At 33.9% G+C, this 26,446-nt stretch overlaps 2 protein-coding genes across 3 annotated transcripts; one reads left to right on the top strand and one right to left on the bottom strand.

Annotated features, from left to right (window-relative positions):
* Positions 1–1,431: 1,431 nt before the first annotated feature.
* On the bottom strand, positions 1,432–15,528 carry LOC110615105 (nodal modulator 1). 2 transcript variants are annotated; one of them, XM_021756814.2, is made up of 26 exons: positions 15,283–15,525; positions 14,954–15,019; positions 14,763–14,849; positions 13,556–13,677; positions 13,273–13,442; positions 12,984–13,045; positions 12,769–12,852; positions 12,126–12,285; positions 11,876–11,991; positions 11,056–11,184; positions 10,127–10,198; positions 9,840–9,935; positions 9,641–9,718; positions 8,764–8,892; positions 8,202–8,378; positions 7,878–8,081; positions 7,666–7,779; positions 7,277–7,527; positions 6,713–6,758; positions 6,368–6,616; positions 5,584–5,820; positions 3,466–3,557; positions 2,837–3,065; positions 2,265–2,621; positions 1,993–2,066; positions 1,432–1,889 (listed from the first exon to the last, which is right to left on the bottom strand). In XM_021756814.2, the coding sequence occupies exons 1-26, from the start codon at positions 15,379–15,381 to the stop codon at positions 1,784–1,786; spliced, it is 3,606 nt and encodes a 1,201-aa protein (XP_021612506.1). In that variant the 5' UTR covers positions 15,382–15,525; the 3' UTR covers positions 1,432–1,783. The 2 variants fall into 2 exon arrangements, with proteins under 2 accessions (XP_021612506.1, XP_021612507.1); XM_021756815.2 differs by lacking the exons at positions 1,432–1,889; positions 1,993–2,066 and having other exon boundaries at positions 2,429–2,621; positions 2,817–3,065; positions 15,283–15,528.
* Positions 15,529–17,412: 1,884 nt separating this feature from the next.
* LOC110616125 lies at positions 17,413–21,921 on the top strand. Its single transcript, XM_021758450.2, has 8 exons — positions 17,413–17,778; positions 17,949–18,016; positions 18,448–18,514; positions 18,619–18,773; positions 18,896–18,966; positions 20,142–20,210; positions 20,956–21,056; positions 21,467–21,921. The coding sequence occupies exons 1-8, from the start codon at positions 17,521–17,523 to the stop codon at positions 21,761–21,763; spliced, it is 1,086 nt and encodes a 361-aa protein (XP_021614142.1). The 5' UTR covers positions 17,413–17,520; the 3' UTR covers positions 21,764–21,921.
* The last annotated feature ends 4,525 nt before the right edge of the window (positions 21,922–26,446 follow it).

Raw genomic sequence — 26,446 nt, 5'->3', positions numbered from 1 at the left:
ATTCCTTAACATCAAAGATGATGTCTTCAATAACAGCTAGAGCAGGGGACTTAAGCAAGCTTTGATCACAATAGCAGAATCTCCTTCCACAATCACTCGAGAAATATTAAGGTTCCTGGCCAAGAGGAGTGCCTCCCTACAAGCAAGACCTTCCAAAATAAGAGGATCCGAAAAAGAATTCCACTGACGACACCTCCATTTGATTAAATGGCCTAAATGATCTCTTACTACAACTGCATAGGCCCCACGGTTTTTTACTTCATCAACAGCTGCATCAAAGTTCAATTTCAAAAAAGTAAATGGTGGTGGTGACCAGGTGCTGGTATGGAGATATTGTTGCAGAGCAGGAGACTCGAGAGAGTTTGCATGAGAGAAATTCTCTTGATGTTTAACTGCTTCTGTGATAACAAACCTAAAATCCTCCGCATGATTATTAAAGATTTGGGCATTACGATTCTTCCATATACCACAACAAGAAGCCAACTAATTGGATAGGGTTGTTTCCATCGGGATAAGATAGTAAAGATGAGCACAAGGACGACCAGCAGTCTATCATATTATGACTCGATAGAAAGGAGGAGCGAAGCCTGAGTGGTGAATTTAGCCATACAGCAACTGCATGTGGACAAGCAAAAAATAAGTGATGCAACGTTTCTGCTGTACTGCAAAAACCACACTTTGTGGGAGTCCAACGTAGACGTCTTTGGAGATTAGTCTTGCTGGGGAGCTTCTCAATGCAAAGGTCCAAACAAAAATTTTTATCTTACTCAGCAAATTCAACTTCCAAAAAGAATTTCAGAACTTAGCCAGTTGCTGTTGCAATGAAGGACTCGGATCCCCATTTTAGGATGAGTGATCTGCTAGTTTGAGTTGGCATGCTAGCTTATAGGCAGTCTTTACTGAGTAAGATCCAAATTTATTAAGGTGGCAAATCAATTTATCCTCCCTTGGAAACAAACCGAGTGAGATAGCCAAAATATGTTCTATGTCCTCTGGAATGAAAATACTCACTATTATTATAAATGGATTATAAATCTATTTAATTTTATCTTATTTATAAAATATTTTTTAAAATATCTCTTAATATTTAAAAAAATTAATATTTTTAAAACAAATAAAATTTAAAAATTAATTTAAAAAATTACGCTGAGTTGAAATTACACCAGGAACCGCCGACAATTGGACTATAGAAAACGAACTTGATTCATATGCGCTATAGGCGATGGGAAATAAATTTTAGCACGGCTGCAAGAGGGCTCAAAGGGGCAAGAAATGTCGGAGAAAGTTGCAATTCGACCATACACTAACCTATATATGCTATATTATGCCACATGCCTGGGAGGTGGTGGCTTAATAATAATAGAAAATCCCACCAACAGCAATAATCTAAGAAACGATATATAGCGGGGAAAGAAAAGCAAAGCTCAACCAGACGAGAATGGAAGTTATTTCCACTTTCACTCCTACAAATTAGAGAACTTGGGTGTGTCCAACTGTTCAAGGCAGATTAATTCGTAGACACATACATAAAGATGAAGTTATGAGCTCAATATACCTCCTATTCTAACAAAAATTAAGTAATAATGATAAATTTTAAACATTAAAAATGAGACATGGATTGAGAAAAGTAGAAAAGAAAGGGAAAGAAAGTTTAGTCATTATACAAAAATGCTAGGATCCCATGTAAGTTAGCTACGTGACTGGCCGAAACCTGAAATGGAGGCCAAGCTTCTACCCTCGATATGCTGTTTGCGTGCTTCTTAATTCTTAGCAGGAGGGATCTTCAATATGTCTTTTTCCGCACAGCCGACTTTCTAGGTTCCCTTTTTGCAGTGGTCATAAATCCTGGTGCTGGAATTCCTGTTGTTGTTTGATACAGATCCTTCAATCTGCAGGCGAGACACAGAAAGGCAATAGATTCAAAATCAAAGTTCCATCAACCAGTACATAACAATCCCCAAAACAAGAGGAAGCGTTTGCAGAGAAATATACCTTGGTATGCTTATGAAAAGTGCAATTACTGAAACCCCGACAACAAGAGGGAAGACCGGCGCTGCAGTCAACTCCTGTAGGCATGGAAGATGAAAGAAAGATGAGAGTAAACACAAACATACACAGGCATTTAGTTAATTTTTTTAATGTTATGCTGTTTATTGCATCATACGCCCAAATATGAGTTGGGGAGAAGTAGTGAAATCCCTGCATCTCCTTATGAGAAATGTTTAAAATTACTCGATATATTATTACTAGAGCATAACACAAACCTGTTTTTGGTGATCCTCCTCAAAATTGTATCTCAGTGGGCCCACATGAATTTGGGCAGTCTTGTCAAGGTCAACCTCAATAACATCAGACTCAAATTTGAGGTTGCCTGACTGGAGACTTGATCTAAGCTGCAGGAGATGTTTACCCTTTGGCAAGTTCTTAACCTGGAAGAAGTTGGACAATGGCAATGGGAAGACCGACTCAATTTTAGAAGTGTCACTAGCTGACTTGATCTCTACCAACAGATGTGAATGGAATTCTTCCATCCTCTTCCCTTCAACATGACAACTTAAAATGGTCATCTCTGGTTGTTCAAAAACAATGAAATTCAATCCCCTGATATCTTCAGATCCAACCTACACACAGTCGACCAATATTAACACCAAATTTCACATAATATCAGAAAAGGTTGACATTATACATAGGTGTTAATTTATCGAGTAATATAACATGATAACAATTTATCGAATAATATAACATGATAAAAAATGAAAACAAGAATAGATTTTAAAATGTGAAACTAAGTTGGATGAGCTTTTCTATTGATTTACATTTTAAATGAAGAGATAACCTTAACAGTAATAGATTCTGGTGATGCACGTTCAATTCGAGTGGTACCCAAGCCATGCTTTTCAACTACTTTAATCACATAGACTGTATCAGGAATGAGCCCCCTCAGCCTGTAATTTCCAGATGAATCTGTTACTGTCTCTTCATAGTAACCCTTTGACTCGGACCGAGCTTCAACTGCAACCCCTTCTTTTGGCTGGCCAGACAACAGCGTGATCATACCTGTAGCACTATAAAAAGGACAAGCAATATTTTACTTACTCGGGAGTAAAATATCTACATGTAAACATGTCGAAGGTTGTTTTACTTTCACTAGTATTGCAATAGAAACATGCAATGCAGTAGAGTTAATGCAAAAATTCCTTGTTTCAATTAAAATGTAAAAATATAATTGAGCAAGATCACAGTACAGAAGACATCTGTGTTAGTGTTTAATCTTTGGCTATGATAGAAGATAGTTGCTGCCACAGCAATTAAATCTTAATCTTTTGCATGTTCTTCTTCTCCACAAAAAGACCCAGAATACCAAAAACAACATATTTCTCAAATTTTATAAAGTGCTTGAAATAAAATTAAGGGTTATTGCAGTTGTCTCCACATAAAAGAAATAGAGTGAAGATTATATAAAACCTGTAAGCAACACGAGTGGCCTGGAAAGTGACTTCCTTAGAGTCCCCAGACCCAAGCTCTATTGCCAGTGCTGAAGGTGAGAAAGCATATTCCTATAAAGACATAATGGATCATTTGATTAGATAAATCCAATAACCGTCAGCACTGTCATGAATAATGCATGGCTCCCATTTAATTGGTCATAGACAAAACTGACCACCTTCATCTGATTCTATTTCAGAGAATAGAGATCTGAAAATAAAGATGTTTATTATGAAGTTCAACCAAATCTGAGTTCAAAACTCTGAGGCATACATTTATGTAAAATAAAGCAACTGACAGCTGCAAAATCAAGGGTTCTGCTGATAGAGAAAACAGACACTACAATTTAAGAATTTAATACTAAGTTAGTGAGTTTTTTTTTTTAATGGAAAGGAAAAGGATTATGTTTAATCCATGGGATAGAAAAAGAAAATAAATGAGAGGTCAAATAACTTCTAATGTTTGGAAGTTTAAAAAGGATAGCAAAGGATTTTAAGCATTAAGAGTATAACATTTGATATGGACTGAAAATACACAGGTCATTAATGATTGTCACATGGTGCCTACAAGACAGAAGAGGGTTTCAGCAAGGTGGTGGGTTCTGGGCTGGTGAACCTTTAATAGCTCAGTTAGTCCAAGTACTGAGAATGTCAGAAAATATTGAGATGCAAAGAGTTACAATTTTGAACCCGATTCCGGGATGATTATTCAAGTTTCATATTTTTATTTATGCCAGCTTAGGAGGATGAAGATTGGAACAGATGGCATCCTCTAGTTGGTGAGACGCTGCAGGCAAGATTGTTAGGTTAAACCCTGACAGAGAAAGATTGAGAATAAAGAAGAGAGAATAGAGAGATTTAGAGAGGGAGAAAGTAGACAGAGAATGTAGAGAGAGGAAGAGAAGAGAGAATATCCACTCTTAGTTGGTTCTTAGTTGGTTACAATAAACTAAGCCAACTCTATTTATTCTCTGCTTCCTGCCAGAGACAGCTATAACTAATGACTGCTCTTTAACAATTTCTCCCTCCAATTCCTAACTTGACTTATTCCTCACTCTTTTCCTATAATGTGAGACAAAGATATGTGTAATTATGCGCTTTGCAAGTGGCTCATAAGTTGAGCCACCTGAAGACGGGATCTATAAGATATCCCCGCAATATGCAGTGAGATTAGCATGTTGACATGTGTAATGATGATATCTTTATGTATATGTTTCATCTGTAGAAGATCTTCTAGTGAAGTCCCCTATGTTATTGACTAACGTCCAGCCAAGCACCCATTGAACTCGCATTTAGTTGTCAAGTTCGTATCCGTTAGGACTTGAGCCTTGTAACCCGCAGACAATCACAGTTCATCCGACTGGTAATCCAATGAGCTCTAAAATCGAACACTCAAGTACCTGTACAGACCAGCAGGTGTTGTGTCTCCATCTCAAATGTCAACTTATTTTAGACCATATCAACATGCATATTTAAATAATAATAATAATAATAATTTTAATGTGGAGAGAAAGAACTCTTATTCCCCAACTTTAATGGGAAAGCTAAGTGGGGTTTGAAGGGATAACTATTCCATCCTTTTCCTTTCTGTTCTAATCTCATTAAACTTCCAAACATCAGAGGACCCTCATTCCTTGAACTTTTCCTTTCATGATACTCCATCTAAACGAAGCATAAAAGCCATGGCAAAGATCTTAACTTCACAGACATTAAAGAGATTATAAATGGGGAAAGACCAGTCACAACCATATATTTTAAAGTACCTACTAACATAATTAAACGTCCAGATCTCAAATGCAGCACTGTTTAACTGTAATAAGTCTGATAATAATTTGAAAAGGAGAGGAAGGAAAGAAAGGAGGAATAAACGAAAATCAGCAGTATGTCATATGATATAAAAATTCCAAATATATGGCCTTTAATGTCACATATGCTGACATAGCCAGAGCCTAGATAAAGAAAAACAACTACAGCAGGTTGACACCAAAAGTAGTCAGGCTAACAGAAGAAAGGGAATTCAAATAATCTAAACCATCTTGTTTGGGACTAGAACTTAGTCAAATAGAGCACAGAAAAAGTAAGGATTCTAGCAGCGTACCTTAAACAAGGGCCGCAGATAGAAGATGCCAGGGAATAAATTATCAAAGACAAATGTTCCACCAGCTCCAGATAATGAGTTGTTCCGATACCCATCATCACCACTCAATGACAACAGGACTAGAGGAATAGGTTCACTAGCATCAGAGGCACCCTCTGAATATATATGTACAGAAATTTGGCCAAGCTTCTGGCAAGAAAAGGAATAAGGTCCCACACGTTTAAGATGATAGCCAGGCTGCACAGATAGAGAGAAATATCAGAGGAAAGTTTTTAAAAAAATGAAACAAAAATAAAAGATAAAAATAGAAACAAAACAAAAAAGGAAAAAAAAAAATATATATATATATATACACACCCCCCTCCCCGTCGCACAAAGATAGGCTTACTTCATTGGTTAAGAAAATAAATTAATATAGTTAAAGCAATAAATTTTATTCGATCTTTTTTTCAGTATACCTTCTACTAATGCTCCATTAAAAATTAAATCTCTCTCATTAATAAATTATTTCTAGAACTAATAAATTTAGTTTTTTTACTGCATATAAAATAGCGGTAATATTAGGAAGTTAATAAATAAACTACTATTATTCAACAGAGGAAAGTGACCTATTAGCTGGGATAGATGAAAAAGGAAAATAAGCCTATTTTTGTGAGACGGAGGAAGTAAAAATAATTAAGACAAGTAAAGCATATCTTGAGTTATACAAGCAGCACATACTTGCGTATGATTTGTTGAATTATATAAAAATAAATAATTTAAGTAGTGCATTACAGTCCCAAACCTTTGAAGCTTCAACCCTGTATGTTATATCATCGTATAAAGGCCCCCCAATGAAAGAACCATCTATTCCTGTGGTAGTTTCAAGTGCCATTTCATCTTTCTTAAGTGATGTAACGTGGCTATCTTCCACAGCAATAATCTTAACATAAACACCAGGAAGAGGGGGAGAAACGTGTCCTTCTATATATAAACCAGGACGACCAGAAAACGGAGGAATTGGAGCTTGACAACCATCATTTGTTACCAATACCTGAACAACAGAGACCCCAAAAAAAGGTTTAAATGTTAAGTCCCACAGGAAATCTCAGAAAAACTTCCAAAGGTGAAATACTCCATTAATTCATACGCTTTGTTCTTTGGGGTAAAACAAGATCTGCTTCTCTCCATTAACCCTGAAAGATGTCGAAGACCAAGTTAATGGAATAAATGAGACAGATACTGCAAGGTACATTGAAAATTTTAAAACAGTATTCCTCAACATTCAGAAAGGGAAAGGGAAGAAAAAAGATGAAACTTTCATAACTCAAGAAGAGATTAATATAAATTACATATCAATCAAAGAAAAAATATAAAAAGAACATTCTGCCTCTTGGAATTTGAATAACTCTATAGCATTGCCATTGTTCTCTGAACAAACTTTTATTCTACAACCAATCAGTTCATAGTATGTTGCTATTTCTGATAAAAAGAAATGAAAATTTTAAGAGATGCTTCATAAAACATATTAAAACTTAAACAACCTCGTCTTCAATTCAAAATTAGGGAGTTCAATTTCTTAATATGAAAATAAAATACCACTGAAGATGACTTGCAAATTTTAATAGATGCAGTATCCACCCAGTATAGCACTACCAAACATCTGCCACTAAATTGTCAAATAAAGCAGAACAACCATCCAAAATATGCTTACCTAGAATCTCGAGGACCAAAGATAAGTTTCTCTCCAAGATTCGCCCAAACAGAGTACTCATACAAACCAGTGGTTGTTTGATCACTTCCACTAGATGAAAGGTTGGCAGTTGTACCATCAACAACACTGCCCGCGCTATTAAGAATATCTACAATGATATTATTAGGTAATTCAAATGCATCATCAGCCGAGCTTGACTCGACCTTGATTTGTCCTTTAAGAAGATACTTCTCTCCTCTCATATAGATAGGCTACAGTATTGAAACAAATGGAAATGAGAAATAAACAGTAGACAAATTTTGAGTTATTTTTTAGCAACAAATAGAAGATGTGAAAAACTGCAAAAAAGAAAGAGAGAGGGGGGGGGGGGGGGGGGCATAATGTATTACCAATGTTTTTGATGTATCAATCTTCATTGGCATGCTTCCAAAGAAAATACATGAGTTAATAAAGTGAAGCTCATGCACACCAGGAGATTCTACACAGATATGCTGGGAACCTTTCTGCGATTGTATAGTAGTGGTTTCAATTACACATGAAAGTATGATGTTCTCACATAGTCAAATGGACCTCACTACAAGAGTTTCAAGGGAAAACCTACCTGAATTTTCAAATCAATAATTGAATGATCTGGCTGAGACAGGTAAGCGTCTACATCATGGGTTGAGATAACATTGACCCAGTAACCTTTCTGAATGAATACAATTCCTTTAACATCTTCAGCACCAACGTCCACATCAATGAAGCTCTGGTCCCAGCACCAATTATCTTGACGGTGCATGGCTTCAGGGGAACTATGCTTGACCTAAAACATAAATCAAAGCATGTAGAACAAACAGCAATTGAAAATTTTACTCATTTCATCCAAATTATTATCTGCCAAAGCCAAATGATAAAACTCATTAACATCATACAAGCAATGTACCTCAAGCCTGTATTTTCCAGGTAAGACATTCGGAAAGAGAAATTCATCACTCTCATCTGTCAAACTAATTGACTTCCTTTCTTCGTTATGCTTACCAGCTAGTCTCACTAGGGAAACAGAAACAGATGAACCGCATCTCTCCTTGCAAGTTACAGAGCCAAGCACACTGACAAGGGCCTTCATCAAAAGAAAGAAGAGCATCAATGGACAGTTGTCTCACTAGGAAAATAAAGCACAACTAGCATTAAAATCTGAGATGCCTCAAATATACTTGCCAATTTCCATGATGAAAAATGAGGTAACAACTATTTGAGAATTATATCAAGTGCTACACTGAGCAAAACATAAACAGCAGAAAATTCTCCAAACTGAATTAGAATAATTTGGTGTCCCCAACATTACTACGAAACAGATTCACATTTAACCAGTAAAACAACTTCATGCTCACAATGAGCCCGGATGCTGAGCAATTAAACACTTCATACAATTTGAGCTCATAAGACATAAGATAGGGATAGAGAGAGAAAGAGAGATTTCTACTTCATATAACATGTCAGAATACCTGAGAAAATTCTAAATCCAATAATGGACTTTTAACCACAATATCAATATAAGGTGGTAAAAACAGAAGTCCAGGAGCACTCTCAGGAGTAGCAGCAAAAGCAGACACACGATATTCACCGGGTGGAACCTAACAATGACGATAAAGAGAGATGAGAAGTCTAAAAGGAAAATCCATGATGAAAAATCAATTAAAAATGAATAATGTAAATAGAAACTAATAATAAAGCATGGCAGAAGGTTACAGAAATCACTAATAATTATTCTTAAGAGCACTCTTCAAATTTGTCTTTGCACCTCATCTATTGAACATAATACAATTGTTGAAAGATATAGGTGTCAAAAAAAAAAAGAAGAGTAAAGCTATTGCATTGCATGCCTTTCAAGATGATGCAAAGATAATTTAACTATTGCAGATTCACAAGTTCATATTTCTGCAGCAAGTATCTGCATACTCCAAGTCACAACTGCTCATACAGCAATACAGAATTGTTCAATCTTGAAACAGCTACTTGTCAGCATTATAGAACAAAAAGAGTTCTGAGACATGTCAGAAAGTGCATGTTCTATGAAATTCCAAGTGGGAAAGGACCTTAATAACAATACTAATATGCACATAAAAATTGAAGAGAACAAGACTAAGTTCACAACCGCATGCACATAACGAGAGGCTTACATTATTTCTCTCATGTAACAAGTGAATTTAGATAAACCAAATCACAAAAAAAAAAAAAAAAAGAAAGACGGAAATTATCCAAATTCAGAAGCCATTAAATAATTCATTTTCTTCACAGCAAGCTATTTAGCATTACAATATAAATGACTAATGTATTATCAACAAATAAAAGTGCCATCTTGTCATCTATAGACTTGAATACCTCAAAACAGAAACTTCCAGTTTCATCAGTTTGCCTAACTTGAGGCTTGACATTCTCCGGTCCATGAGTCAAAGTTACCTAGAAATCATGCCCATCAAACATTATTGCAAATCTGCAAGTTTACCAACTAGTGAAAGAAAACAGCAGATTGCAAAATAAATTTGCCTCAGTTCTTTTTTCGTTTTTTGAAAAAAGATACCTTTGCCTTGTAACCAGTATTAACCATCCTAACCGCTCCACAAACATCATAGGAAACTGCCTTAATATCTGCCACTGAAGCCATATTTGGCAAAACCTGACAAATACATGAGTCAAAAAGTGAAGAATATATCATAATGTATGAAGAAATAATAGGACAATAAAGCATAAATTAAAATATATATATATATATGTATATATATACTTTGCTTTCTAATTGTCATAAAGGAAGCGTAAGCTTATAAATTTCAAGATTCAAGATATGTAAAGCATTTAGTATATCTTTACCATATACTCCTTCAAGCTGTTGAACTTGTAATGCTTCTTCCTGGCCTCTATTGTATAATGATTTGATGTGACCTAAAAGAAGAAACACTTTAGCAGCTCATATGAATGAAATGCTTGGTCATAGCTGCATGCAACAGCCAGGCCTAGAACTCAAAATCCCTAAAGCCACATCCTGCTCTGACCATAAACAATTTTTGAAGAAGCCAACTATTAAGTAATCCATTGATGATAACAAGACAAGAATCAATGCAGTCAGTAATTAAGAATCAGATTCCTGAGAGAGATTAACAAAACATAAATTCATTTTCTAAGAGAAATTAATAAAACATTTCAAACTTTTCCTATAAATCAACAGTTGAATGTTCGATGAATTGGCAGGATCGTGACTCCAGAGAGTTGAACAATCATTAATCTAGTCTTATAGAATATGCCTAAAAAGCAATATTAGTTCAATTATTCAAGAGTTGTAGGATAACATTATTCCAAATCTCAGAGGAGAAAGGCAAGGAAATCTATATATAGATTCAGTACATTTTGATGGCTTCTCATATGTACAGCAATCTGATGAACTCCTAAGCATGGAAATGGCTGTGGCATATGCATTTAACCCAGGAATTATATTCTCAAAAATTGATAAGTCAGCTTAGTGTTAGCCAATAGCTTCGCAAAAATCTATTTGGGTAATCATGAAATGCTGGCGAGAAAAAATTAAAGTTTCCACTTATGTTAGCACATTGGCTAAGAATACATGGTATAGAACAAAATATGCAACAACAGGATGAAATGCTAATGAAGAAAACATACGAAATTTTTTTTTTAAAAAAAGGCCAGTATTTAATATAATAGCCGCCAAACAAAAGAATACAAATTTAACATAGTTGAAAATAACCACTTGCAACTGAAAATTCAGATTGCACAAATTACTATACTTGGTCAAGTTTGTAGTAGCCTTCTTTATCAGTTGTAGACCTTTCATGACCATCAACAATGATTTGAACACCCTCTACTCCCATGGCATTCTCATCAACCACTCGCCCTCCAACAGAAAATCCAGTGACCTACATAAATTAACAAAGAGGAACAAAAGTGATAACTGTTACAGATGAAAATGATGACAAACTAACCTTGCTGAAATTCCTGGAGATGCTTCAAAAATACACGAACTTAAAAATGTCTATGCATAAAAGAATAAATAAAAAAATTGACAATACTGTACAGTGCAGAGCCACTTAGAATAAGAATCTGAATAGCCAGGCTATAAATCATGTTAGTTATTCAGACAGACATGACAAAGTTAACATGTTTGATTTGGTAAAGCCAGGATGGTTTTGTTAATTTTAGCATTCCTTTACTCCCAAATCCAGTAAACAATTGTGAAATTATAAGCATCAGAAGTTATCAAGCCTTTGGAAATGCTACAGAAGTAAGATCTTATTGCAACTATCAGTTTGTTGCTAAATTCTTGCTGAAGGTGCTGCATAAATGAGACACAGCATACACGTTAAACAGGTTTTATACACCCCCTTTAGGAAGATTATTTTTTCAATTTCTACACTGCTAGGTTGGAAGGACGGAAGAAGGTAAAAATAAGAGAAAGGAAGAAATATAATCTTCCCCTTATATGTTTAGCTGGGAAGAAAAAGCAAGGTGATTGTCCTATAATTCCCTTTATGGGAAAGATAATGGTGCAAAATGAGATCTTGAAAAGAAATTTCCCTGTTTTGACCATGTGATCAACATATACCTTACCTGAAACTTTTGGGGAACTGTTACATGCTGATGCTCAACAGAAACCGACAAAACAGGAGGTGAAACATCAAATACTGTATTCTCACCCTTGTAAAATGGAAGGAGCTCATATCGTGCTACAAAAGATTTCAAATAACAAAGCAAGAAAGTCAATCATGGTGCTGACTACTGCCCAGATGCGTTTATTCATACAACCGAATATAGAAAATAAAATTCATAAAAAATGAACCCAGATCAAAAAGAAAATTACCACAAGGTATTGATTTAAATGTGAACATCCCATCAGCATCTGATATAGCATGGCAAAGAGGTTTCTTTTGCCCTGTGGCATCACCAGAACCTTGGGGACAAACTACTTCTACAACGTCATCTGAATATAAATAAATGTGCACTCCCAATATTGGATTTCCCTGCCAAATATTAAGACGAATTTCATATTACAAAGAAAGCTTGAAAAATAAAAGAAGAGATTTACACAATGAGCAGATTTCAGGTGATGAGGATAAACTGGAAATATATATGTCCTTCCATAAGATTTAGTCTGATGGCACGAACCCTCTTAAACATTATACTTTTTCTTATCACTGGAGTAAATGATGACTAGATACAGTAATCTTGGCCCTGAACCAATGGAAAGTTTCACTTTATCGTCTTGCTAAACTAAAAAGGTTAAGCAAGAGGGAAAAGGAAATGCAAGTTTTTTTTTCCTTTTTGCAAAACCAAAAACCAATTGGGGGTTGAGGCTGGGGGGTCGGAGGACACTTCCTATATCCTAGATCAACATAGTACATAATAGTATGATTTAATTATAGGCTTTATAGAGAAACAATAAAACCAAAGTTAAAAGTTACACAATAGTCTACATCAATTGTCATCTCCACAGGGAGTTTTACCTGAGCAACAACATATCCACGGAGATCATATCCAGGGACAAAGAAAATGTCATCCACTATGCCATTTTCAAAACCCAATTCCACCTGCAAAAAGCCCATTATCAAAAAAAGAGAATAATGATATTTACTTCCATAGTGCTCAATCGTGTACGGAACAAAAGCAGGAGGATGAATAAATAAGAAAAATGCAGAAATATAAAGAAAAAGCATGCAACCTCTGTGGAACCTTTGACTTCAACTTTTAGATCAGGATGTGATGCACGAATTTTGTATTTTCCTGCACATGTGTAAAATAGTATTCATATCTTAAAGAGAGAGAAAGATGGGGGAACATCTCAGTTGATGTTATTAATAAGGAAATAAGACACAAGGATGAAAAAAGGTGCAATCCTGTTTCATAGTTAAAAGTGCAATTCAAAAATCTCATGCATTGCCTATAAACTGTCTGAACTTTTATTTTTATTCATATCACATATAAATAGTTCATAAGTTCAATGATGTTACCTGGGATGATATTGGTGAACAAGTAACTGCCTGTTGGTGATGTTGCAACAGAAGAAATGAGATCATCACTAGGAGACAATAGCTCAACATTTACATTCGAAGGACCCCCATTTTTAACTGAACAACTCTCTCCACCTACTGCTCCCAAAACTTTACCAGATAAAGTGAACCTAGTTTACACATACAGAAACTAAATTATCCTCTTACCAGAGAAATTAGCTTCCACATAAAATTACAATGGAATTATCCAATGTATGCAAAAACACAAATCATATATACCAACCCTGTGAATCGGAAGTTAATATCTTCATTACGGTTGCAGCCGGTGTCATCAACAACAACAGGAACATTTTCTGGAAGCCATGACCACCCTTCTGGTCCATTGATTTTAATTACAAATGAACCCTACAAAATAGAAGAAAAACAACTCTAATAAAGATCAAAACAACCATAGAATGAGGATACCACATCATGGAAATTTTTATTTTCTGTGAAGGAAACACAAATGCCACATCTATAAACAGCACATCATGCAATAGTTGAGAGCAGAAATCAGATCAAAAGAGCAACCACATGACATCCAGCAAAATAGTAACCCTATGGCATGGATCAGGTCAAATTTTGCAATTATTAAGTGATTAAACATATCAGTACATTCCAAAAAAGAAAAAAAAAAAAAAAAACAGAAAAAGAAGCATACAATTTCTCACATCCATAGCCATGCATCACAAATATCATTAGTACCTTGAAATTAAAAAGTCTCTATCGTCCTAGATCCAGTATCTCCAACAGCTAAACATCATTCTTGCACAAATCAAAATTTCATGACCACAAGAGCCTTGCAAGTGGAAGACCACCAGACAAATGACTTTTAAATCAATGCAAAATAATTATGCTTCTCACCCAAGTCAAATTCCAACACCAACCATCCAAATATGTTGAACTCAAATATCTAATAGCTTTATCTGGTAAAAATTATGTGTTCGAACACAACCATCAATTCTTAACACTTTTATCTTCCTGAACAAAGTAAGGGAATATTCTATGATAAAACCACCTACGCTAAAATATCTTCAAAGACCTGCTCAATATGGAGCCACCACTAGAACAAAAATACAAAATCAGCATCAATGATTTTAGAAGTTCAGTACATATGACCGCATTCCTCAAACTCAACTCTAGATTTTTAGGAACAAACTACTATCAGGTTGCTAAATGAATAGACCCACCACATCCATATTCTGAAAATAGGGGAAAGAAAATATAACAGTAACCGTCTAACATGAGATACCTCCAATCCAACAAAGTGAATCCAAGCCATGAAATCCCAAAACGCCTATCAATCATTCGATGGTTTTCTCTTAAGAGAATACTTAACCCACTTACACAAATGAAAGTGCGTAAAGAAAATGTCCTAGAGAGAGAATGAACTAACATGGTATCGAGCATTTCAAGCACACCATGTTCAACGTTAGTACTTTGGAACCTACCTTATCGTATACTGGAATGAAGTAGTAACCGTTTGGTGCACACTGGGTTCTGTCCTTCACCAATCCATCTACGGTGCGAAGCTCAACCTGAAGTTGCATGTGCGAGTGGCATGAGATATCAAAAAACTAACGGCAAATAAAATAGTTGCTTGATAAGAACTAAAAGTATAAATCTGGACATGAACTCGTACCGTTATATGAGAATAATCCAATTTTGTATCGGTTGACTTCCTCGACTTAATCAGTGACGAACTTGCCTGCAAATGCATAATCAAGCTCAGTGTTCATGCCGCATAATTTATTTAAAAAAGAAAAGCTAAAAGAAGAATAACACATTGCATATGCGATCCGCCAATTCAGATCTAAAGTCCTTTGTTTCATTGGCCTTGAAATACTAAAGCTCACTCCAATTGAACCATTAGTTTTATCAGTCTCAGCTATGGCATGTTACGCCTAAGATTTTCTTTTTCCTATTTGATTTCTCGGAAACCAAACAAGGCAACGAAGTTTTAGAAATTACCTCGACGAATCCGCCACAACCGTGAATCGAATCAGCGCAAGCAACTGAAAATGAGAAGATTAGGATCGCAAAATGTAGCCAAGCGTCTCTGATCTTCATCTCTAGCAGCAATTTGATGCTCCGTCCGAGGACGGATCTGCTACTTCGCGTAGTATTTATTTCTGAAATTGGTAGAATTTTTTCACCCGGTGGAGACGAGGGTTTATGGTTTTAGAAATTACGGCCACTCGTCGTGCTTACCGAAAGAAAACCTCGAAAATAAATATAAATAAATCACACTTTAATTTCTAAATTTTTAAATAAATTTTTTATTTTTTAAATTAAATATTTAAATTTTTAATTTTTATAAGCGTTCAAATACTACCTTTAACAAAATTTATTAGATCAATATAAAAAAATTATAGTAGAGATATTTTTTTATTCCTAAAATGTCTTTTTCTTGACCTTCATATTAAACTATTTTTAGAATATTATTTAAATATTTTTTAAGTATTAGTTGCTTTTTTTAACCATTTTTTAATATTTTCTATGGCCATACTTTCTAACTCTCCCTACCAACATAATAGATAATTAAATTTATCCATCTACGTACTTCTAAATGAATTTTGAGAAATAAATTTTAATGAATTTTTATTTTATTGAGGGTTATATATCTACTTTATAATTTTTCAATACTCTTTTTTTAAATTAGAAATAAATTCATTGATTAAATTAACTGTATATACAATATCTGATCGAATATAAATTATAATATATATTAAACTTCTAACAGAAAAATAAATTATGATATATATTGAACTTCTAACAGAAAAATAAGGAATAACTGTCATTTGCTTTTTCTTTTTTTCAAGTATAAGAACAATTCTTCTTACTAAATTTAAAGTGATTTGTTAGAGGAGTGATAAATGGCTTAGTATTTTTCATATAGGACTCTCTTAACATATTTTTTTTTATAATTACAATTTTTTTGTTTTTATATCACTTATCATTTTCATACCCAAAATTTATTTATCTTGATCTAAATTCTTCATGTCAAAAAAATGAATAATTTTTATTTCAATGACATATTTGTATATGCACTAATTTACATTTTTTTTATTATTATTAGCGAAATAAATTCTGCTTTACCATTAATATTTTGACTGCATCATTAATTTAATTTCAGGCAGTATCATATATTAATTTTAATATTGAACATCATTTTTATTATGGACAACATAATGCATGTTTTCAAAATTTCCTTTTCTTAATAAATATAAATCTAAAGTTTTTAATTTTCAAATAATAAAGTGAACCTAGAATTCTAGTTAAAAAAAGATATATTGTTTTTATTTTTTTTTTCTTAAATTATCACATTAGCTTTTTTTAATTTGAGGGTTTTGGTGGAAAAAAAAAATTACATCCGATGATTACCTTTTAATAAAACCAAAATCTAGCACTTTAAAATATACTATTCCCGTTGCATTATGATTTATATGAAAATATGAGACTCTATAATAATATTTTAATTATATATATATTAATATGTACAAAAAATAATTAATGGATTTTAATTTATTAATGTTGAAAACTCTCGAGTTTGAATTGCAGTTAATGTCAATTATACTAAAAAATCATGTAAAAAAAAAATGTCATGTTAAAAATTAATCTAAAGCTATATATCAAATAGAATAGATAAAAAATAAAAACTATCTAATTTGGATTTGATATAGAAACGAAGACTCCTGCTAAGACACAACTACATTTACATATTTTCTAATCTAAATCAAAGAAACATAAAAAATTTATGTTGGAAGAGATTGCATTCACAAATCACAAGCGGTAGGGCATCACTTTCCACAATGCGAAATGGATTTCAACTATAAATAATGGAGACCACGCTTAAAACATAATACGTAGACGAAATAATAAGTCTGAATGAATAATAATATTTCATTGTCAATATTAAATTAAAAATACTATATATTATAATCATTTAAATGTTTTATTTTTGTTTTTTTAGAGTTATATATATGTATACATATATATACATTCGAAAATGGAGCAATATATACTCTGAAAATTTGTTGCGACCATTTTATTTTTAATTTTAATTTTATTTTTATTTTTATTATTTAATACTAATAATCCAAAGTCAAGCGTGAATTATTACACAAGCTTGAATCGGCAGAGGAATGCAGGCCAAGAACACGCCACACCAGCACCGTCGCTGTCCAGAAAGGAACTACATCCCTTCCAATGGTTCGAGTCTCGTTGATCCTATTGGTTTTGGGCTCCGTTTTGATCGGGTGGACTAGCTCGCACCAGGAGTCTGGGGACTGGAGCTGTGAGTCTGACTCGGGAATCCGAGTGCAAGCCGAGTTCAGGCCCGGAATTGTCACCCTCGATGGTCACGCCGACGATTGGAATGATATTGATGGATTCGAGTTCTCTCTTCTTCCTGCTCTGGACCCCGATGACGATAAAGAGTACAAGGGTGGAAAAATGACCGTTAAGGTAGGTTTCAATGAAAAACTGTGTGAATCGCAAGTCTTTATGTGATGTCCGATATGCTTAAATCAGTTACAAATTGGAGTATTAGAGCATGGTGACTTTTTGTGGATCCACTGTCAAATTTGTCTCTTACATTTTTTTCTCCTGATGAGAAACGCTTGGGGTTGTTATAGGCCTTGCACGATGGTAAGGATTTGTTCTTCTTGTTGCAAGTTGATGGGGACTATGCCTACGCGAAAGGGTAAGTTTCCTTCCAAAAAGGGAAAAAAAAGCAGAAAGTGAATTTATCATGTTCAGGATTTTTTGTATTTACTTCCTTTATGTGCTTGATCCATTTAACATGTCCAATATCACGTATGTAGATGGCTGTTCCAAGTCAATTGCCACCCTATCCTTCTTATAGATCAACTATAATTTGATATACATTACGACATACGTAGATTTGAGGGAAATACCTCTTATGCTTGTGTTATCATTTAAGACTGTTGCCTATTCTGCTTTGTGGTCAAAGTTTTGATTTTATCATGATAACATCAAACACTTGGCTGTACTTGGCATAATATATTTTTGGGATAATCAGGGAAATGCACGTTTAGTTATGATTAGATTGCTGGTGCTTTAACTTATCAGGGAGAAGGATTTTATTCGATTGAAACCTTTTCTTCTCTGCAGCAATAACAATAAATGCCCATCTGTGGCCCTCATGTTTCCAATCGGTGACCACGCCACCTACCACAATGTAAGTGGCTCAACTGGTTGTTGTGCTTTTGCTGTCAGTATTTGCAAGTTAGTTTTCATTTTCATGGTCTTTTCGATTATGTGAAAACATTTGTGTGTTTTTAGATGGGTGGTTGTAAGGAAGGAACTAATTCTTGCACCAGCAAAACTTGCAAAGGCCACGAAGTAGACATGATGCATTTCTCAATTGGAAATGCTATTCCTGGACGGCTCTATGGTGGGAATCTGATAGACAACAGAGATGGAAATGGTGGTGACAGGTGATAAAATGTTCACTTCTTGACCATTAAAACATTGGAGCAGGATGTTTCTATTGGTGGATACTTGTATAATCAGCTCAGTAGATATTCATGTGTTATCTTGTCATTCTCTTTTTGAACAGGTTTGGCCATTTGGTCGATCTATATGCATGGAATCCACACTGTAGATACATTGATGGAATTGGTCCTTCAGGTATCTTTTGCATTTAGTTATCCTTTTTTCTAATGGGAAATAAAACATGCTTATATCATGAGAAAATGATGGGACTTCATATAAAGAAGACAAACTAAGTGGGATAAGGCACTAAAGAAAGTGACAATATGCACCTGGCAGTTGGCATAGAAACTAGAAATCATGACGTGCTCTTAAAAAGTCAAGCTTACCTTTTCTGATATTGTCTATTTCACACTTTTTAGATATTGGAATTCTTTATAAAGATCTTGATATATTAGTCAGTTCATCCTTAATATTAAATATTCCCAGAGGATAGCTTGAATTGTGCTTAATCCATATTTGCATGTTTTACTTTTATTTCTTGATTTTATTAATTAACTTGTCTTCCCTTTGGTTTGATATTATAGTTTGAAGTAAAGTTCTCTCATACTCACTTTTACCTTTACCCATGCCTTTTTTAAACCAAGGAAAGATAAAATGCTAGTCTGCGTGTGAGCTTGAGCTCATCCTGAAAATTCAGGCTGACTGTGGGCTTCTCTTCAGTCCATCTTGGTTACAGCCTTACCTAGGAAGAATGACTAGTCTAAACTGCAGAAATCTGGTAGATTCCTTTCTGAAGTGGGCAAAATAACTGGAAATTTTTCATGCTAAGGAATCTAAAGTTTATCTGACCAAAGAAGAAATGAGATCTATAAATTATAATTTTTCCATTTTTCTTTCTTAAAGCTCTATCAATGAAGCTTCAGAATTGTTTAGGTGTCTTTAAAGTCTAAAGTCAAAAGTAAGCATGTTCTTTTCTATGTGAAGGGAACATCGGCTCATTGTTAAGCTTGCCTTTTTATTACTAGATATGAAAAGCACCTATCCGGGGAAGAAAATAAAGAACCAGAAGGGAAAAAAAAAGTAATTTTTTTTTTGGGGTGGTTCTCCTTTGACCTTGACAGATGGAGGAGCTTTGCGCACTAGGAGCACTAGTTTTTAAAAAAAACAAAATCCTTTTGTGCATGAAATTTACTTATTTCTTAGGATTGAGCTTATTATAAAATGACTTCTACTTTCCTTGTAATCACATCAAGTTAATTTCTTTTACTTCTTCCTCTCCTCATTTATGCCTCTAGTTATTTTTAGTAAATCTCTATTATAATAAGTAAATGATCATCAAACTATTAAAGGTTGATAATTTTCCATGTCAGGAAATGATTCTAGTGCACAGAATAATTGGAAGGGGGCATGGTGGCACACTATCTTTACTGATCACTCAGGTACCTCTCTCTCTCTCTCTCTCTCTCTCTATCTATCTATCTATCTGTTTGTCTGTCCATTTAATCTATCTATTTATTGGCTATTTCTCAGGGAACTTAGAAGTTATATTCATTGAACAATTAGGAATTTTAGATTTTTATTATTTAGGGATTTTATTGTTTTATTTAGAATTGATTTAGATTTTTTAATCCCAATTAGATCGCACAAACTCTATACATAAATATAGGTTTTATAGTATTTCTTAGTTTTATTACCATAATTACTATTGATAATTAGGTAAAGTTTGTTTGAGAATTTAGTTTCTCTTAGGCCTCTTCTCTTTCTGTTCTATAACAATTTGGTATTAGAGCCTTGAACCCACCCTTCTACTGTAACTTGGTCACAATGGCAACTGTAAACAAATTTTGTTGTACCATTGAGTAGAATGACCTGCATGAAAGAGCCAATAGAAAGCACAATAACTCTGTGTCCAAACTGCAAAGTGCAGTGTTTGGAAATTGATTCTATAAAGCACACAAACATATGGATTTACTTACAAATATTGACTTTGAGGCATTGAACTTCTACTTTGGTTTCTGTATCATATCATTTATGCTCAGTCTGTTTTTATATTTTTTACTTGTGCTTTCAAGTGCACTATTGTCTACCTTTATTCACATTCTTTTTCTTTTTTTTCTTTTTTTTTTTTAATAAAATTTGCATCTTTCTTCTAAATGACTTGACCTTTTAATATTTAACTAACAGGTTTTGTAGAGGAAGACAGTCCTTATGGTTCTGATGGTCAAAAAGGCACTTATTTATTTGAATTCTCTAGGCCTTTAAGAACCATGGATCGTCTCCAGCAGGTTAGTAACTGGTGTGCTCTATTGGGATTTTATCTGACAAATATGTAGTGGTATTATCTTTTAGAATTGCTTGCACCGACTATTGCTCATTGTGTTGCTCAAGGAAAGTAGGTTATAACCTTGAACTATAACCAGCAGAAGCCAGCAGATCATGTTGATTCCTATTTATTATTGCACGATGTTTTATTTATGAGATGCTCAGAGGATCTCTAAAATTTGGTTCCTACACCTTGCTGCAATCGTGATTGAACTTTCTTGCTCCATGTTGCGTTAGTCATTTGCTGGGCTACTACTCTAACTGAAGTGCATGTATTGTCAAGACATATGTTGTGCGATAACTTTATAGTTAGAAGTATTACCTTGCAGCAGTAATAGAGCTTGAATGACTTGTTTTGTCAAAATTTCTGCAGGATGCTCAATTTACAATTAGTGGATCTAGCAAGATGGCTGTTGCATTCTGGTATCCTGTTGATGGGAATCCATGGCATGGATCTGGTCATTTTTCTATAAACTGTGATTGGATACCCTTAGATATCTCTCCTAGCAGTTCAATGCTATCACCAGGCGGCTCAGGAGATGTGGGCGGTGCCATAGCCCTTTTATTTTCAGTAGTGTCTTTATGCATCTCTGTTTTTGTGGGATATAGAGTCGCTAGACCTAAGGGTATCCCTTTTACACCCGTTGGGACAACCATGGAGAACCTTTAGAAGAGCAGTATGGGTGTGAAACTGTACTACAAGGTGAGAGTTGTACTTCTTAGTTTTGTACTTTGGTCACTACCACATCACTACATTTTATATTGCAAGTTAATTGTTAATTTATTCACACATACTTTTGTAATTAAGTTTTATCACTTTGTCATTCATGGTTGATGGCTTGATGCTGCATGTGCATTGCTTAAAGAGCATTTGTGACATAACAGTCCATTTTCTTTATGAAGAGTCGGTGGATGAGTAAATGAGTAATGCCATTGGATTGTCCCAAAATATGGCGTAATAATAGACTCCTTCCTATTGAGGAATGAATTGAACACCATCCCAATTCCCAACCCAATAAGTGAAGTCAGACTGTAAGCTACCACTTTGAAATGGGTATCGTAAAATATCACCGTGTTTATGATTTGGAGAAAATGTACAAGGGAATGTTTAACAGGAGAATTATTCTCGAAATTTTACCCTGAAACTGTAGCTGTTCCTTGGTGTTTTTTTTTTTTTCTGAAAAAAAAAAAGAATTAACTCGGAATGGATTGCACGGTGTAATTTTGACTATACGGCAAATTCAAATGTTCTGAAACAATCTTTCTTATTGGTAATGTATAAAATAGATGCTCTGACTAGATCAGGATACTGTATAAGCCTCTGATTCAAACTCTATTTATTATCATAGAGATTTATTATTTCGGTTCGGATTAGCAGTATGTCCGACCGAAAAGAGTTTCACATGTTATTAACTCAATTCTTTTTCATTTAGGTCTCTTATGGTATAATCTCCGATCTTATTTTGCATAAGAAATTTTAAATACGCATGTTAGGATAACTCTAATGTAGCATGTGTGTTAGGGTAGTATGATTTTAGACATTAATTATTTACTTTCAGCCTGATAAAAATATAATCATTTCTCTGAAGGGATCTGTTATGACATAAAAACATAAATATATTTATTCCATCACTCTCAAAAAAAGTGACTTCGGCCCCTTCGGAATATACAACCCAACACTATTTACTATCCTTCTTTTGCTACCTCAAGCATTCCTCTTGAAACCTAAGAGATCGCCCTCCACCACTTATCCTATAATATTATTACTTAAATTAATTTGAAATAAGTTCAGCCGTTAAGTTATTTTACATTTATTTCTTGTACTTTTGGATCATATGCTTGCATGAATATTTACGGTGCAATTTATGCAGTAATTTTTTAAATGTCATGGTCATAAAAATTGATTTTTTTAAAAAAATTGTTATATAATTTTTTTTAAAAAAAATATAAATATCACTATTTTTTTAACACATAAAACCTACAGCAAAAAACATTATCCGTAGCTAACAAACTGTATATAAATACTTTTAAAAATCAAAATAAATAAAATATCATTAAGTATAGATCATGTAATAGGGCTAACATATCATATAGTTATTTTAGATAGCCTATAATTATCATATTAACTAATCATCTAATCTAAAATAAGGTTCAATCAATATCTGGATGAAAAAGAGTTCTGAAGTTATAATAACTCATCAAATTCAGATCAATCATATTTTAAATAAGTATAATCCTTTTTAAAGAATTAAGTAGAAATTAGATACAAATTGGAGTAAGAATTCTAATTTTATCTAAACTCTCTAATTAATTTAACATAATAATACATCATATAATTGTAGATAATATAAAACACCTTTTAGGCAATCTCATTATCCCCTTTCTACTTTTATACATAACAAAGATATAAAATTTTAATATTACTGATTAAATATTGAACTATTATCTACATTTAAAAATATTACCAACAATTATTTTAATATTATCATTTCATTAGATACAAGTTAAAATATTATATTATTGCAAAATACAAATAATATTGTTTCCCAGATTTAAACATTAAGTTTACTATATAGTTAATAATTTATTCTAATACTTAATAATATTCATCAAATTATCTAATATTTTAAACTCAATATCAATTTATATTTATCATTCAATAATTTATACCAATCTCTTTATTATAGCTTGCTTTCTTCTGTCATAAACATATGTGCACTTTCAGATGCATGCGGCCATGCTTGTGATCAAATTTACGAAATTACTATTGTTAATCTTTAAATCGCCTCTGAAATTGAACATTTGTGGGATAATGAGGTGCTATGTTGGTTTTACTTTATTTATTTTTCAAGTTTCAATTGGAATTAAAATAATTATAAATTTATTTAATCAGTTGGGACATATTTCTGTTTTTGTCCGGTTGAGGGTCCGGCCTAAGCCCAAGTCGAACTTGAACCCTTTGAAGGTGCTGTGTACGGCCTGAGTCAACTCGTGGAAACTGATTAATTACCCACACTCGCCTTTTCTAAGCGGCAAAACGAGTTAAGCACGGTTTGAGATCATGATGCTAAACGAATCAAAATATTTATGAGTTATTTGATATTTAATTTGATAAAAATTCGATCGAAATTAGCTTATTTTTTAAATGAATTGAGCTCGAATTCAATTTTCAAACTCATCATCTAAACGAGCCGAGTTTGAATTAAATAGCATTCGACTCGTTAAGACTTGCAAGCTAACGTATTTTCATATTCGTGAGCAAATTTGTGAATTGACTTATTGATTAGACTCATTAAATAGACTCGCAAGCAAACTCATTAAATAAATTCGTGAATTAATTCGTCAAGTAAGCTCGTGAACAAACTTATTAAATAAGTTTAAGAACAAGCACATTAACAAACTAATTACGTAAAGTCATCAATGAATTGATATATTATTTCATATTTAGTATCTAGTAAATATTATTTTATATGAATAATAAATTTATTACTTGATATATTAAAATTATTCATTATATATTATAATATTAATTTAATTTTTTATTATAAAATTAAAAATAAGTTGTAAATAAAATAAAATGAAAACTTTAATTAAATGAAAATTTAAATTTTTGATAACTAAAATGATACTAATTATAAAAATATATTAATAATGATTAATTAGGTAGATAAATTAATATTTGATAATAGTCAGATCCAAGGAGGCGTCTAGATGAGGATACCTAAGCAGAAGTCTGATTTGCTAAGTTGATCATCATTCTGCGATCGGTCCATTAGATCCCTCTATGCTTGACTTTAAGGAATAGGACCTATAAGATGAAGAAGACGACCAGAGGATCATTGGGGAAGTTTCCAATGGAGACCATCTGACGCTCAAATCAGATCTAGAAACTTCATGGAGTTAAAGGAAGTAAAACAAAGAAGAGAAGAGAAGAGAATGGTGGTTTTGGATTCTCCCTATGTGACTGTGAGAGAGGGAGATAGGTCCATTTTCATAGAAGGAGAGATCCTTTTTTTCAGGTTAGTTCGGTACATAAATTTGAATAAAGTTGATGCCCCTAGTGCCATGTCCCTTTTTGATAGAGTAAAGATGCTTTTGTGTAGGTGTGTCAGACAGTATATTAATGATGGACTATAGAACATTAAATGCGAAGCTTGCCGGTTCATACCCTCTACATGCGCGTTTATGATCCCTGTGCTGAACCAAGAAGGCGATCAGCTCATAGGAGGTCGGCATCTTTACCCTGACTTCATCATGTCGTGCTGAACTCATCTGACCAACATAAAAATGAGCTCCTTCCGGTTACTAAGGTCGGCCACGTCGGCGTTCAAAGCCTTGTTATAGTACGGGCTTTTGAAAAGGTCGGTTTGTTTATCCTCTCCGGTCTTTGAGGAGGTTGATCTGTCTGTTTCGAGCTTGCGTAATATCAGGAGTGTTGCTCGTCTGATTCTTTATACTCAATAAGTCAGACTTTTAACTGCCCGATCCGATCAGATAGAAAGGTTTTCGATTCACGTGTACACGTGTCACGATCTTAGGAGTCCTATTTTTTATACGTTATTAGTTTGTCTTTTCACTTCTCTGACGGTTATTTATGATCGTCGAAGAAGGGAACTCGTCCTACTAATTTGACACCATTTGTTTGTTTGGTTGACACTTATGAATTTCGAAGGGAAGTACGATCGTTGGAATTGGTCAACTTAACATAGACCGAACCGAGAAAGCAAATTTTATATCTTGATAATCATCCCTTCGGGAGATCTGATCTTGGTGGTCTTTTTCATGGAAAGTTTGACCTTGGTAGTTTTTTCTTTTGGAATGTTTGACTTGGTTGCTCTGCCCTTCTAACCTTGTCTTTCCGACCTGACCTTAATGGTCTGTCCTTTTGGGTCTTCTTCTGAGCATTTTACTCTGAGGTGTCTTTCGGCCTTTAAGCCTTGGGTCTTTTAATAAGCGTTTCAGCTGATTGGTTTTACGAACAGTTTAGCTCTTTGCTGGGCTCTCCAGTCCTGAACGTTCGTCAAAACTCTTTGGTTTTCTATATCATTCCAGACTCTTTAGCCCTGATTATTTTTACTAGTATTTTAGCTCTTTAGCCTTGATTTTTCGCCCGAATCTGGGTTTTTTAGTACTAATTATTTTTTTCAGCTCTTTAGCTCTTCGTAACTTCTGGACATTTTTGCCCTCAAGCGCTTTTTGGGCGATTTTCGTCCTTATTCGCTTTCCGAGCTATTTTCCCTCAAGTTTCTTTCGAGCATTTTTCTGCTCCTTCGGGCTATCTGCCCTTAAGCATTTTGGAGTTCAAAACCCTGATTATTCATTCTGAGTTCCTTATTCTTTGTGTTCTTTATCT

Source organism: Manihot esculenta, chromosome 5 (genome assembly GCF_001659605.2).
Source record: "Manihot esculenta cultivar AM560-2 chromosome 5, M.esculenta_v8, whole genome shotgun sequence".
Lineage (NCBI taxonomy): Eukaryota > Viridiplantae > Streptophyta > Magnoliopsida > Malpighiales > Euphorbiaceae > Manihot > Manihot esculenta.
Note: the sequence above shows the minus strand (reverse complement) of the source record. Positions and strands in the feature narration are given on the sequence as shown.

Coding starts and splice junctions, on each gene's coding strand:
- LOC110615105 (XM_021756814.2), bottom strand. CDS start 15,381: ATGAAGATCAGAGACGCTTGGCTACATTTTGCGATCCTAATCTTCTCA. Junction 11,185..11,875: donor CAGTTCCCCAAAAGTTTCAG/GTAAGGTATATG, acceptor TAATTTATGTAG/GTCACTGGATTTTCTGTTGG. Junction 2,067..2,264: donor AGGAGGATCACCAAAAACAG/GTTTGTGTTATG, acceptor CCATGCCTACAG/GAGTTGACTGCAGCGCCGGT.
- LOC110616125 (XM_021758450.2), top strand. CDS start 17,521: ATGGTTCGAGTCTCGTTGATCCTATTGGTTTTGGGCTCCGTTTTGATC. Junction 20,211..20,955: donor TATCTTTACTGATCACTCAG/GTACCTCTCTCT, acceptor TTTAACTAACAG/GTTTTGTAGAGGAAGACAGT. Junction 21,057..21,466: donor CCATGGATCGTCTCCAGCAG/GTTAGTAACTGG, acceptor AAATTTCTGCAG/GATGCTCAATTTACAATTAG.